The 13992-nt window shown below is 52.6% G+C and overlaps 1 protein-coding gene across 1 annotated transcript; it reads left to right on the top strand.

Moving 5' to 3' along the window:
* The first annotated feature begins 203 nt into the window (after window positions 1-203).
* Window positions 204-7037, top strand: LOC309869777 (keratin, type II microfibrillar, component 7C). Its single transcript, XM_082741403.1, has 9 exons — window positions 204-644; window positions 2274-2482; window positions 3511-3571; window positions 3702-3797; window positions 4381-4545; window positions 4735-4860; window positions 5102-5322; window positions 6017-6048; window positions 6520-7037. The coding sequence occupies exons 1-9, from the start codon at window positions 261-263 to the stop codon at window positions 6705-6707; spliced, it is 1482 nt and encodes a 493-aa protein (XP_082597529.1). The 5' UTR covers window positions 204-260; the 3' UTR covers window positions 6708-7037.
* Window positions 7038-13992: the final 6955 nt, after the last annotated feature.

The raw sequence follows: 13992 nt of genomic DNA, 5'->3' as shown, positions 1-13992 counted from the left end.
TTGTTAATAGCTTTGAAGATGAAACAGGCCTGTGGCTGCAGATTGTTGACACAGCTACCCTGAAGAGGCAAGCTGGGTTGGCTCTTAAGAGGCCGGGATGATGCCAAGCCAATAAAATGCAGCTATTGTCACTCTGCTGTGCCTTTTAATGCCAGCTGCCCCTGCTGCATAAAAGGACCTGCCACAGCCCAGGGAGCACAAGCTTCCGACTCCGTCCTCGGCCAGCTTCTCCACTGTCCAGACACCTTCCTATCTCCAAAATGACCTGTGGCTTCAGCACCGTGGGCTGTGGATTCGGCCCCAGGAACTTCAGCTGCGCCTCGGCCTGTGGACCCCGGCCTGGCCGCTGCTGCATCACGGCCGCCCCCTACCGCGGAGTCTCCTGCTACCGTGGTCTCACTGGGGGCTTTGGCAGCCGCAGTGTCTGTGGGGGTTTCCGCGCTGGCTCCTGCGGCCGCAGCTTTGGCTACCGCTCCGGAGGTGTATGTGGACCCAGCCCACCCTGCATCACCACGGTGTCTGTCAACGAGAGCCTCCTCACGCCCCTCAATCTGGAGATCGACCCCAATGCTCAGTGTGTGAAGCATGAGGAGAAGGAGCAGATCAAGTGCCTCAACAGCAGGTTCGCTGCCTTCATTGACAAGGTGAGTAGTGCCCTTGATCACACCCTTCCTGAATTCCTTCCATGTTCAGGACTCAAGCTGGGCACTGAGGAGGGAGTCGGAGACCGGCATTTATTTGCCCACAGAAGCCCCTAGTCCATTCCAAAAGGAGAAGCAGCCATACCTCTAGGACAGAGACAGAAACAAGAATAGGATAAGGAGCTGCCAATCTGATAGGGAAGATAAAAAGGAAAACCCAGAAGCAGGAAGTAGAGGCAGAAACCTTTGTGCGGAGAGCTAACATCTCTTCATGAACACAGGGCTGCCATGTGGGTATTCAATGCCTTTGAAGTCAAATAGATACTGACATGGGAAGGTGGTACTCCCTATGTCAAGGGCAGGCCCATGAGTGTAACATTGGAACAATGCCACAGATCACACAGAGCTGTTTCTCTGCCAGATGGTTCCTTGGTTGCTGAGCAGCAGCCAGAGTGCTTGGTCCAAGTCTGGGCCTCAAGATCCAGGCATGAACAATAGCTATAGTCCCCACTCTCTGGGTCTTGTGAGGAGACAAGGTCTGGACACAGCATAAGCCCTCTGCATTTGGCAGTTTCTGGCTCATGTCTTCAGCCCTCTTCCCCATTGGATTCAGTGGCAAGAGCATGAGGAGACAAGTGAGAAGACTTCAACTAGGAAGTGGCTCTGGGTCTGGCAAGGGCTCTCTCTCTCTCCAGAGCCAGCCTTGAAAGAAGTCACACTAGAGAGATACCTCACCAGGAAGGACCAAAAAAAGTCTGCAACTCCTAACAACATGAAACACCAAGGCTAGCATAGGAAAGGACTTACCAGGGTTGTGGTGAAGTTTCTAGACAAGGGGATCTGAATGAGGACACAGGTCAGCCAGGCCGGCCTTGTGGCAGGGAGAGGAGCGAGCAATTCTCCTGGGGCCCAATAGTCTCTCATCATTACAGTGAGAGATGAGCCCCCCGTGGGGCAGAGGCTCAGAGTTTGAGTCTTTGCTCTACCACTGTGAGCTCTCAGGCAGTCAGGTACCATCCCTAGGCCTTCAATTCCACATCTATAAAATGAAAGGGCTAGAGCACAGAGCATGCCTGCTAATATCCCAGGTGACTATTATTCTAATTGCATTGTTGTTGTAAGGTTTTAATAATTGGCACAGACTTCATTTTTCACCTTTTGCACTCTGCCTTTCTAAAATGGCTGGCTTGCTCATTTGCACACTGACAATCACACTTGACTTGGTACAGTAGCTATCCAGCTCGCGGGCGCCCTTTCGTGCCAGGGCTCATTGAGCCTTCTTCGTGAGGCGAGCATTAACCTCCCACGTCACGAGGGAGTGACACGCTGTGCCCAATGACATGTTATTAACAAGCAGCAGCAGAATCTGGACTCAGCATAGTTTAGCTCTTTCTGTGGCACCAAGCAATTGCCTAGAAAAGACTATAGCGAGCTCAGGAAGGACCTCCAGGAGACCCGATTAAGCCCTGGTATAGTTTTGACATAACACCCGCCAGGGAGGACTCTAGGTCCAAGAGTTGAAGACCTGCAGGTCCTGGGGCTGGGACCACCACCACCCACCTGCCCCCAGCCCCCACCTCTTGCCTCTGATCCTGTAGGAAGAGATTCTAAGGCTCTGCCTCTGTGCGGTAGGTGCGCTTCCTGGAGCAGCAGAACAAGCTGCTGGAGACCAAGTGGCAGTTCTACCAGAACCGCAAGTGCTGCGAGAGCAACCTGGAGCCCCTGTTCGAGGGCTACATCGAGACGCTGAGGCGGGAGGCCGAGTGCGTGGAGGCCGACAGCGGGAGGCTGGCCTCGGAGCTCAACCACGTGCAGGAGGTGATGGAGGGCTACAAGAAGAAGTGAGTGTCAGAAGGTGCTGGCTCAGGAAAGTGCTTGAAGGAAGCTCCCAGGACAGGGGCGTGTCTGGATCTGTGGCTGGGCCTCTGCCTGGGGATGGGAAAGGACCTGCGGGTGGGTCCTGGCCCCTGGGGGATAGAGTCCACCTTGCCTTCCCATCAGCAGGTGAAGGGAATGATGTTCTCTCCATGCACCACACCCTTCTCTTGGGCTCCCAGAAAAATTACCACTCCTGGTCCCTTTGACTTTAGCCTTCAAAGTCCTGGACATTCTTCTCAAGTTTACTTCTTTACTCAACTCACAGTTTCTAAGTGCCCTACTGGGCACTAGCCAGGGACCAAGAAGGGCTAGTAATCCAGAGCCAAAGTGTAGATGCCATGCCTGTCCCTTGAGGGCTGCCAGTCCACTGGGAAGCAGGCATGGCCCAGTCACAGACACAGGCCATCAGTTTTAAAGTGTGATCCACATTGTGGAGGGTGCCCCCAGGATCCTATAGGAAGCTGATGTCAAGGGGTAGCCAGCCTCCTTCAATAACACTCGGCCATGAACTTCCCAGGACGCCATACTCCCGGCTCTGGCTCTGAGCTGGCCTGTGCACGAAGCAGGAGGAAGCAGCAGACTTAACTCCTGTTGGCTGAGTCCAGAAAGGGAATGACAGAGAGGGAACCCCACCACCCATAGCAAAGCCAAGGGCAAGGGGCAAGGGGCAGAAGAAAGGAAAATGCAGACCAGAATGCAAAATACAAGCACCTCCCACTCCCCTACCCTATGCACACACACATGCACACACTGAACTTCCAGATCCTGCCTTCCCATCGGCACTGAGAAGCTCAGGGGTAATGTGAGAGTGGGTACTTCAGCATTCCCGGGTATCTCAGTAGGCCTGGACAGGCAGCCTGATTTGGTCCTGCTCCATTTCTTTTGGATGCAAGGGGACGAGCAGGGAGAGGGTCAAGCTCATTTGCATGCATGCTTCACAGCCAAGTTGAGAGAGGCTCAGGCACAATCTTGTCCTTCCCACCTACTTCAGGTATGAAGAAGAGGTCGCACTTCGGGCCACAGCAGAGAACGAGTTTGTGGCTCTAAAGAAGGTGAGTGCCCGAGGCCCAGCCCCACCCTGAGTCCCTGGCCACCCCGACCTCACTGCCCCACCACACTCCAGCCAAGCTCTCACAATGTCCTGAGGACGGCAGGCCTCACAGACCCTTGAACCCCACACAGGAGGTGGACTGCGCCTACCTCCGCAAGTCAGACCTGGAGGCCAACGCGGAGGCCCTGACTGAGGAGATTGACTTCCTGCGACGCCTATATGAGGAGGTGAGGGGGCTCGCGACCCTGGTGGGCATCCCCAACCCCCTGCCCAGGCCCCCAGAGGCCTGCTGACATGGGGACCCAGGCTCGAGGATGGAGGATTGCAGGAGAGCAAGGAGAGGGAAGAAGGGAGGCAGAGGAATGGAGAACCGAAAAAAGCCAAGAGAATGCAATCCCCGGGACAGCTGTAGCTTGGGAGCGAAGCCCACACAAAGCATCACATAGCCTCAAACCGCTTTCTCTGGCAGCCAACAGACTTCCTTCCTGGTGTCTGGTCCGGAGAATGTGAAATGGACCTGATGCAGGTTCTGGGCCCCCAGGATGCACCCACAGCGAGCTGGTGGGGGGACACAGCCTAGGCTCACCTGGGCCTAAATATCCCAGAAGCAAGCATTTGAAAAGTGCTTGTGATCTTCCTCTAGAAGGAATTTCTTATCTGTACATAAAGTCACACAATTTCATCAGAGAATTCCCTGCTCCACACCTGAGACTTCAGCTCCAAATGGGCTAAAGAGATTATAGGCATCAGCATGGGAATGTGAGGAAAAGCCCAGATAATGTGCTGTTTCTTCTTCCCCTGCTCTCACAGGAGATCCGTGTTCTCCACGCCCACATCTCAGACACCTCGGTCATCGTCAAGATGGACAACAGCCGGGACCTGAACATGGACTGCATTGTGGCCGAGATCAAGGCTCAGTACGACGACATCGCCAGCCGCAGCCGGGCTGAGGCCGAGTCCTGGTACCGCAGCAAGGTGAGGAGCTCAGCTCCCTCTTCCCAGAATCCCAGCAGGAGGGAGGCTAAAAGAGCTCTGATCTTTGTCTAGATGGGATGGACAGGGGAAGGACAGGCAGCTGTCAGGACAGGATAGCAGATGTGCAAGTTGTGGGAAGCAGTGGGATAACGTGTCCTGAGTCTCAGGAGTATCTCTGCTTCCCCCCAGTGTGAGGAGATGAAGGCCACGGTGATCCGGCACGGGGAGACCCTGCGCCGCACCAAGGAGGAGATCAACGAGCTCAACCGCATGATCCAGAGGCTGACGGCCGAGGTTGAGAATGCCAAGTGCCAGGTAAGGGTCGCCTGGAGCCTCCCCAGGTCATACAGGCAGTGTGTGTCCCCAGTGGATCTCACCATTCATGCTCCAGGCCATCTGCACGACCAGCGTCCCTGGTGGTGGTCCCTGGGAGAGACTCAGCTGATGATAGGGAGAGGCCTGCTCTTGGGGTGTTCCCAGCTGGGGGAGGGCTGAGACAGGAAACGGACAGAGAGACCTGGGCCATAACCCACCTTGTTCTCCTCTGGGTCCCCAGAACACCAAGCTGGAGGCCGCAGTGACCCAGTCGGAACAGCAGGGCGAGACGGCTCTGAGCGATGCCCGCTGCAAGTTGGCAGAGTTGGAGGCTGCCCTGCAGAAGGCCAAGCAGGACATGGCCTGCCTGGTCAAGGAGTACCAGGAGGTGATGAACTCCAAGCTGGGCCTGGACATCGAGATCGCCACCTACAGGCGGCTGCTGGAAGGCGAAGAACAGAGGTGGGGGCCCAACCCTGCTGCCCTAGGAATTATACTTGCATAGATTTGCCCACTTTTGATTCTTCCATATCCTAGTCAGTCCTCAGAACTGACCCCAAGCTAGACTCTGGGATCTTGGAATCCCAGATCTCAAAAGACTGGAACTTGGACTTAGTATACAGAGGAAAAAAATGAAGGTCAGTGTCACTGTGAGGTCTAGAGTTGCAGAGAACCCAGGTCCTTGCTAGGATAGAACCTGGACACCCATTCTCTCAGTTTAGAACATCCTCAAGTCATTCCATCCCCAAGGCTTGCAAGATACACTCCCTGCCTGGTTTCTAGGAGGTCACCTTGCCCAAAGATAGAGTTGCTAACCAAACTGTGACCTGGCCTCATGTGACTACCCAAAAGAACCTTCCCCTTCCTAAAGCTGAACCTATCCAAGTATGCCACGTATGGCTGTTCAGGCTGGACACTGCACAAAGGCAGCCACCTGAGGAGCAAATAAGAGGTGAAATCCAGTCCATACTCTGCTTGCCAAATAGGGTGGCCTGGCATTGCTGCAATTGCCAGACAGGTACTTTTTAAAGTTATACAAAGGCATAAATATAGGCCAGAAATACACCTGAGATGATCCATTCCAGCATAGAGGAAATCTGAGAATCTCATTCTGACTTCTTATCTCTTCCCCTTTCTTACCTTTTTCCCCACTCAGGCTGTGTGAAGGTGTTGGAGCTGTGAATGTCTGTAAGTATCTTGAGCCCTAAAAAGCAAAATTTTATGTGGGGCAACAAGAATTTTCTGGCTATGAGTGTATAGAAACACTGTGTGTGTGGAGTGGGGCGGGGTGGGGGCAGTAATTCCTCCAGTAAATGGGAGTAGGTTGGTCATGCAGCAGGAGAGACTGAGTTTAGCTCTCGGGAACAACTGGACAGCATAAAGGGGGTTAGAAGAGGAGAAAGAATAACAGATCTCTCCAGGAAGGACCCTGGGCTGTCAGGCTGAGGCAGCGAAAGAGGAAGGGGCTTGCCCAAGGTCTAGCCTGAAAACCCAGGGTTCCTGGCTTTCAGGCGATGGTTCCTTCATGCCTTCAGAACTACAGCTGAAGGCCCTTTGTGTCCTTTCCCAGAGGCTTACGCGGGGCAGGGAGGCCCAAGGAAGGAGCCCGAATGGGGCGGCCAGCAGCCAGCCCTCCTGACCCTGCCCTTGTTTCTACAGGTGTCAGCAGCTCCCGCGGCGGGGTCGTCTGCGGGGATCTCTGCGTGTCCGGCTCCCGGCCTGTGACCGGCAGTGCGTGCAGCGCCCCCTGCAGTGGGAACCTGGCGGTGAGCACGGGCATGTGCGCCCCTTGCGGCCCGCTCAACACCACCTGTGGAGGGGGTTCCTGCGGCCTGGGGAGGTGTTAGGCAGCCCCAAGAGAGAGCCAGAGAAGCCCCTTCTGCCTGCCAGACGCGCCACCGTCCCCACCTCCAGCTGAGAACAGCGGTGCCTCGGTAGCTCTTGCCCTCGTGTTCTGAGAATACACCATACGCGGCTCATTCCCATCAGCCCCTCCTCGGCTCCTCTTGTCCTACTGGAAGCGGCTGCTGCCTGGGACTGGACCCTCCCCTTCCTCTGTGTTGGCCTCTGGCTCCTCCCACGGAGAAGGGCCTTCCTTCCCCCGAAGGGGCGCTGCTGGATGCCTCTCCCGCCTCTCTGGTCTTTTGTCTCCTGTTTTCCCAATAAACTGGGGGATCCGCTTTCTGTGCTGTAATGCTTCGGTTCTCGGAATGAGCCCATGTCCCCCGACCGCTGAGCACCAGCAGCCCAGCGAGATGAACCAAGGACTGGGGGGGTTCTGGCCGTCTCAGCCCGGACACCTGCGGGGCCCATCCCCACATAGTGCCATCATCTCCTGGCCCAGCAGTGCTGACCACGCTCATGGTGCCTGGCATCTGAGTCATGCCTGCCAGTCTGAGGTCGTCTGGGACTTATTCCTCTGACTGGTTCTGAAGGGACCCAAAGGAGGTCGCGGGGTCTTCTGGAAGGCAGTGTGTGCATGTGTGTGTGGTTTTAACCTCCCTCCCTCACACATACACCCCATTTTCTCGGCACAGCTTCCCTTTGTCCCCTCCCCACTACCAGCATGGACCACAGTAGCAACTGCCAAAAGCTCCCACAGCCCCCTCAGGGGGGCACCCTGTGTCAGTCTGGACCCCACCCCATCCCCTGCCACTGCTACCCATCAAACAAGGGGGGATCAGATCCCTGACACCCACCTCTTGCCCATCCTTCCCCCCCCCCCCATAGGCACACCTGGGACAGCCTACTCGAAAGCCCTGTAGCAGGTAAAAGGATACCCTCTACTCGCTTTCTCGGGTCCCCCACCGCACTGTCCTCATCCTCAGACACCGCAGAGCTTCAATCCCAGGGCTGGAAAGGCTTCCCTGGCCCCCTGTATGGCCTGAGCTCTCCTGTGCAGTTAACTCCCTTCTCACTGACCCTCTTCTCCTCTCCCTCTGCCCCAGCCCTACTCAACCCCCATGCTGACCCCCCATCCTCCAGGCCCTGCTGCTTCCCACCTATCTCCCCAAGCTGTCATAGGAGGATCTGCTACCTTCCCTCACTTCTTCCTAGAATCTCTAGGAAGTTCTCAGCTTCTTGCCCTCACCCAAGCCTCCTTGGCTCTCTGTGACCCTCTGTCCCTCCCCATTCCTGAGCCCTGAGTCTTGGGCCTTCCACAGCCTTGTTCTGCTTTGTTTGGCCTTGTTCTGGATTCTCAGCTGCTCCCAGGCCGTCCTGCTCCCCGGCTTATTTCCCTCACCCAGGCAACCTTGCCCTTGAACGTTCAAGTGCCTTGAGGCCCTTCTCTCACCTCTCTGCACACACCGCCCAGGCAATGACATCAGTCTCTGGCCTTCAGTTTCCACCACGGTTAATGACCTTCCTGGTTAAAACCGTCCAACCACACTTTCGAGTCCTGATGACTGTTGGGATGGTTGACCTCACCCCCCAGCTTCAGAACCACTTGCCCTGGTTCCTACACAGCATCCCCACTTGGCCATCCTGGAGACTCCTCTAATGCAACAGACTTTCCTGTTGAACTCACCATCCCACGTTCTCTCCACCTGAGCCTCCTCTTTGTCCCCTGGCAAGATCATCACCCAGTTCCATGGTCTCCCCATGCCTGCACCCTGACCCTCAACACTAATGCTTTCCTTTTCTATCTCCTTAGTACCCCTCTAATCCAACTCTTTCCTCTTTCTCTGCAGTCACCACCCACATCCCGGCCACCACTATCTTGCCTGGAGAGCTGTTCTTCTCCCCTTCCAACCCACACAACATGGCAGCCAGAAGTCTTTAAAAGACCGAAATCTGACCTTTCAGCAGGTCCCCACTGCCCTCAGAATGAAGCCCAGACTCTTGAATGTAGTGTTCCAGTCCCATATATCTGGCTCTGGCTGGTCTCTGTCTCTCCCCACTCCCCACTCCCTCCACGATCCTCCCCACCTCCGTCTCAAGGCTCCCTGAATGCATGTCCAATGAGGGCTGGCCCAGGGGCTCCACACCTTTCCATCCTGACCCACTTGGGCAGTGACTCTGAGCTTGGCTCCGGAATCGCCACGGTCCCTGCCAGCCTTGGGAGGTCATCCAGGTGCCACCAGGGGACCCCAGGGAGATTCCATGCCTCTGTACGTGGTGCACCTTCCTTCCACCCTACCAGCTTGAGGCCCCAGGCAGGACTGAGGCTGCATCCTCTCCAACTATTAGATCCTCGTTTCTGAGTCCCTGAGCCCCACCTGCTCAGCCTCCACAGCCGCCTCTCCATCAACAAGAGGTGCAGCCACCAAGAGGTCTGGGCCTCGGTACTAGGAGTAAAGGAGAAGCATGGTTGGAGGATTCTTAACCAGGGCTAGCTGGTTATCTTCCAAAGGAAGTAATACTGAAGCTGAGGCCTAAAGTAATATCAGGAGTTGATTTATTCAATCAACAAATAATTATTGAGCCTCTGACCTGTATCAGGTACTGGTATATAAGCCTGGGTTCATATAAGTGAAGGAAATAATCACAGATGCCTGTCCTACAGGACATTTATATTTTATAGAAAAAAAAATAACATAACTAAGGAGCTAACAAGGAGGAAGAGATGTGCTCTGGACAAGGGGAAGAGCATATGAAGAGGTGAGTTGGAGTAGGAGCATGGAAACCTCCAGGAACTCTGTTAAGTCCTAAGGCTGGCGGGGAGGTGGGGGACTGCTCTCAAGTGTCCTCGAGAAGCTTAAGATGAGCCCTTCCTGACTATACTCTCCTACCCCCAACCCCAACTTGGGTTGCTTTCTGCACCCGTAGTCAGGCAGTCTTCATTCCTGCTTCCTTCCAGGCACTTTCCCCAGCATCTTGCAGAGGTAGATGGTCTGGCCCAATTTCAGGCTCCAGGGAGAGCCAAGTGCCTCCTCTCTAGAAGGTTCCCATTGATTGCGAGGAACATGAGTGATCTGGATGTCAGATCCCCATGGGCCAACAAGCCTGAGGCAAGGTAGGTATGGGTCATGACCATCCTCAGAGTAACAGTCCCTCACCATCTGCCCAGCACTGCCTGGCAGCAGTTTCAGTTATCATCGCAAAACATGGAGAAACTGGGCTTCCCAGAGCTGCAGGGCCTTGACCACGCACTTTTGGTGACCAAACCAGGACAAGAACCCAAAAGTCCAGACTTTCAATACCCAGCCTTCTTCTAACCACCCCCTACCCCCTCCCAGCTATTTCGACCCTTGGAATGCTGTGCGGTTATGATACCACAGTCATAGTAACAACAATCAGAATAGCAGCTTTGGAGTATGAGTTATATGCCGCACTATAAACTTTTATCTGTGGGGTCTCATTTGATGGTCCTGTGGTAGCTGTCTTCAGATGTGGTCCCCAGCCATCCCTTTCTGTAGGTGCCACTCTTCACCTCTGAGATGAAGCCCATTTCCCCTGGGTCTGGGCCGTCCTGCAACTGCTTTGACCAATAGGATGTGGTAGAAGTGACATTGCAGGGATTCTGCACCCGGCCTTAGGAGGACTGGCAGCACATGGAGAGAACAGAGTCTCCTGGCCTTCAGCCCCAGCTGAGCTCTCAGCTAGTGGCCAACACCAAATGCCCCCCAGGAGAGTGAAGCCATTGTGGACCTACGGGAGTCGCAGCCAATAACATGAAGCAGAAGAACCATCCCTCCAAACTACACGATCAAGAAAAATAGTGTTATTTGAAGCCACTAAGTTTTGGGCTAATGTTTGTATGGCAACAAACTAGTGTAGAAATCGGTACCTAGAAATAGCCACTACTGTAAGCAAACCTAAAACCTGTGACATCGTGAAACCATGCCCCCCAGAGTTCACGAGATTGAAACACACCAGAAATGTAAAGCCTGTTTTTCAGAGAACAGTTTCTCCCTAATCAGCTACTGTGTCTTTACAGAACTTACTGACAAGTCCACTAGCTGTCCTTACAGAAACCTGGTCAACAGATATGGTTCCAGCCCAGAAACAAAGCAGGGGGTGCCTTCCTTGCAGGAGACAAGGAGCCCACCCAGTATAAACCGGCTGGCAAGGCAAGCCCATAGACCCTCCTCCTTGTCCCAAGATAACTGCTTAACGCTTAATGGGGGGGGGGGCAGAATTGCCTTCTTTGGATATTAAGTGTCCGCCCCAAAGTGAACATAGTATGTTTGTTACGAATATGTTTGCTTAGTGCACATGCACATGCGCCACCTGTTTTCCTGAATGCTCGTAAGTTTCCCGGCCCTTTTCATTAAGATATTTATAATATCAATTCCTGTGATTGTAAACAAACTTGTTCTCTCCCCTTAGAAAAGGGGGATTGGAGACTTACCATCCTGTCTCCTCATTTGGCTGCCTCTCAAATAAACCTTTTCCTTGCTACGTACTCGATGTCTCAAATGATCAGCTTGGCTGCACGTCAGGCAAACAACTTGGATTTGGTTACAACTGATTTGGGGACCAGGCATCAAGCAGAGTCTAAACGTCCTCAAGGAGGCCATTAGTGAAGGCAGGAAGGACAATGAGGAAGTTATTAGTAGATGCTGTAAGAGGTGACCTGTATTATGTAGTGGTGACAAGTTTGGCAGGACCATAGCCTGTGGCGACAAGGAAGACAAAAAGGACATCTAATGGATTTGTGGACCTGGCTGAGGTATCCAGTTAGAAGGATGAAAATGCCACTGGCTTCTCCTAGCCGCTTATGATAAAATACAAGAGCAGAGAAAGGGACTAAGGAAGGAAGTGTTTGGGTTTTTAGCACAATCCAGAAGAGATAGGGACTGTCTTTCCAGTCAGCAAAAGGTTCTCCAATTAAGAAATGGCCTCAGAGCAAAGATCAAATGCAAAGCACTGCTAGTAAACCATGCCCTCAAGTAAAAGTCATATGAAGACCACGGCTGTTAGACCCTTTGCTGAGATCTAAGACTTAACTCAGAGTCTCTTAGACTCACTCAGCTGACCAAAGGTATTCTAAGAATCTTAAAGGCAACTTCATAGCTGTCTTTAAGCAGAGCTTCCAAGAATCTTCAGTGTTGTCCCAGAGCATAATGACTCACGGCCCAAGGGTGGGAGGAGCCTGTCCCAAAGATATTTATAGGGATAGCTTTTGTCTAACAAAGTCCATTATCATCTGATACACCAAAAACATTTTTAAAAGAATTATAGCAGTTCTCACTAAAAGGAATGGTTCAAAATGAAAATGGCCTCTGGGCCCCTGACCACCCACAAACAGGAAGCAGGCTAAGAAAACATGGGTTATTTATCACAAAAAAGAAATAACAACCTGGAAAACGGAACCAAGATCCCAAAGGATAGAGCCAAGAACAGAGGAGAACCACTTCTAGGGAGTAAAAGTGGGCCCCAAAGAAACACACCCCCTGCCTCGACCATGAGGAGAGTTAGCTGTGCGGAATTGCTTTGACTCAGTGACTTCTAAATGCTCCCAATTTTTCCTCCCCCTGTGGGAGTGCCTGTTGTGGCTATCCTGTCCCTAAGTTGTCATTGCATGACAGGTGTGTGGTGGACATAAAAACACAGGTCTTCTGGGTGAGGTAAACCATAATGGGTTTACCCATGGGGGAGCTGCAGAAAAGGTCCCAAGCCTTGTGCATACTTGGATCTGATCCAAATAGTGAGATCCTGAACTTCCAGCTGATATCATGAAGAGATGAAACTCTGAGGGGTTTTGGGAGGGGAGAGCTCATGTTCTTTGGCAGGGGACACATGAATTGTTGTGGCCCGCATGGGCACCATTGGACCAACAATTCTTTCCTCTCTGTACATGAAGCCATCAAGAGAAGGAGCCCAATTCTCCTTCTCTGGAATCAGAGTTGGCCCTGTGACAGGTTTGGTCAGTAGAATATGGCAAAAGTGACCTTCTGAGGTCAGGCCTAAAGAGGACTGGCAGGTTCTGCCTCCTTCCTTCATTCTTCTTGGAATGTCCTGAAAAACCTGCCACCAGGTTGTTGAGGAAGTCCAAGCAGCCACGTGAGAGAGGCTCATATGGAGGATAACCAAGTCTCTGTATGCCACTTATCAATTTATTATCTCTGACCTCCAGCTTTATATCCCTCATCGCCTGCTCTGTGAAAATTTAGAGGGGCCCTTTAAATGTTTGTCTGCTAACGCAATACTAGGTTTTGTCAGTAGAGGGCAATGGAGAGGTATTGCAGGAGAAAGGGGCTTTCCCTCCTGGTTCCCCTGTCTTCTTGGCAGATTCCTGTAGCACCACGGTTCTCCAGAGCTCAGTTCTTGTATAGTGATCAGCACCATCCTGTGGCCAGCAGCCTCTGGTATTCTTCTTGGGTGGCTTTGAGGTGGTGACATGTATTCATGAGCATCTCTCCCTACCAGCATAGAAGGCAGAATTCCAGCAAAGTTCAAAAGGGTAGATTACCAGCAAGTCCTACCAGTATAGTACTGTTATGTACTATGAGTCTTCAACAAAATCTGGACCTCCACCACAGGGTGTCCCCTTCCATGCATGCGCTTTCTCAGGACTGAGGGTAGGGACTGTCCCTTCTATCTGAAGCTCCTGGACGCTTTAGATTTCTTGCTTTTCACTAGTCAATCTCTCGTCACTCTAATCCCTTGTTATAATTAATAATTCTTTATATGAAACTTTACCTGTTCACTTTATTATCTCCTGATTAGACCCTGACTGGTATGCCCTGATCAGCAGCTCTAGCTGGTCTCCCATGTGAAACAAGACTGTTTTGGACCTCACAGTCACCCTAGCGCCCATACAACATCACAGAAAGTAGAGAAACTTCTCCCTAAGCCCACAGAATCATAACCAATGGAGAAAAACAGTTTTCCCTGCTATCCGGACATAGAGCATTCCTATGAAATATTTCATAAGCTGATATGCCATTAAGTGAAGAAGTGTTTACCATTAATTTATAAGGAAAAATTTTGTGAGCATCCCAGGCTCAAAAAATAACCCCTCTTAGGCTTTTCTGCTACCTTAGGACACATCTTCCTAAGAGCACAGAAAATAAATGGGACACACAGACGCTCCCAGAGGCCCTTCAAAGCTCTAGCAGCTCCATGTTGAGATGCTGAGTGTAGTTCCCAGGGAAGGCGCTTGGAGGTGGCACTCTCACTGCTGGGCTGTGGGTGTCTCTGTAACAGCAGGCTGCCAAACAGATGCTGACTGCTCTATTGGCT

Source organism: Mustela nivalis (genome assembly GCF_964662115.1).
Source record: "Mustela nivalis genome assembly, chromosome: 7".
Classification (NCBI taxonomy): domain Eukaryota; kingdom Metazoa; phylum Chordata; class Mammalia; order Carnivora; family Mustelidae; genus Mustela; species Mustela nivalis.
Note: the sequence above shows the minus strand (reverse complement) of the source record. Positions and strands in the feature narration are given on the sequence as shown.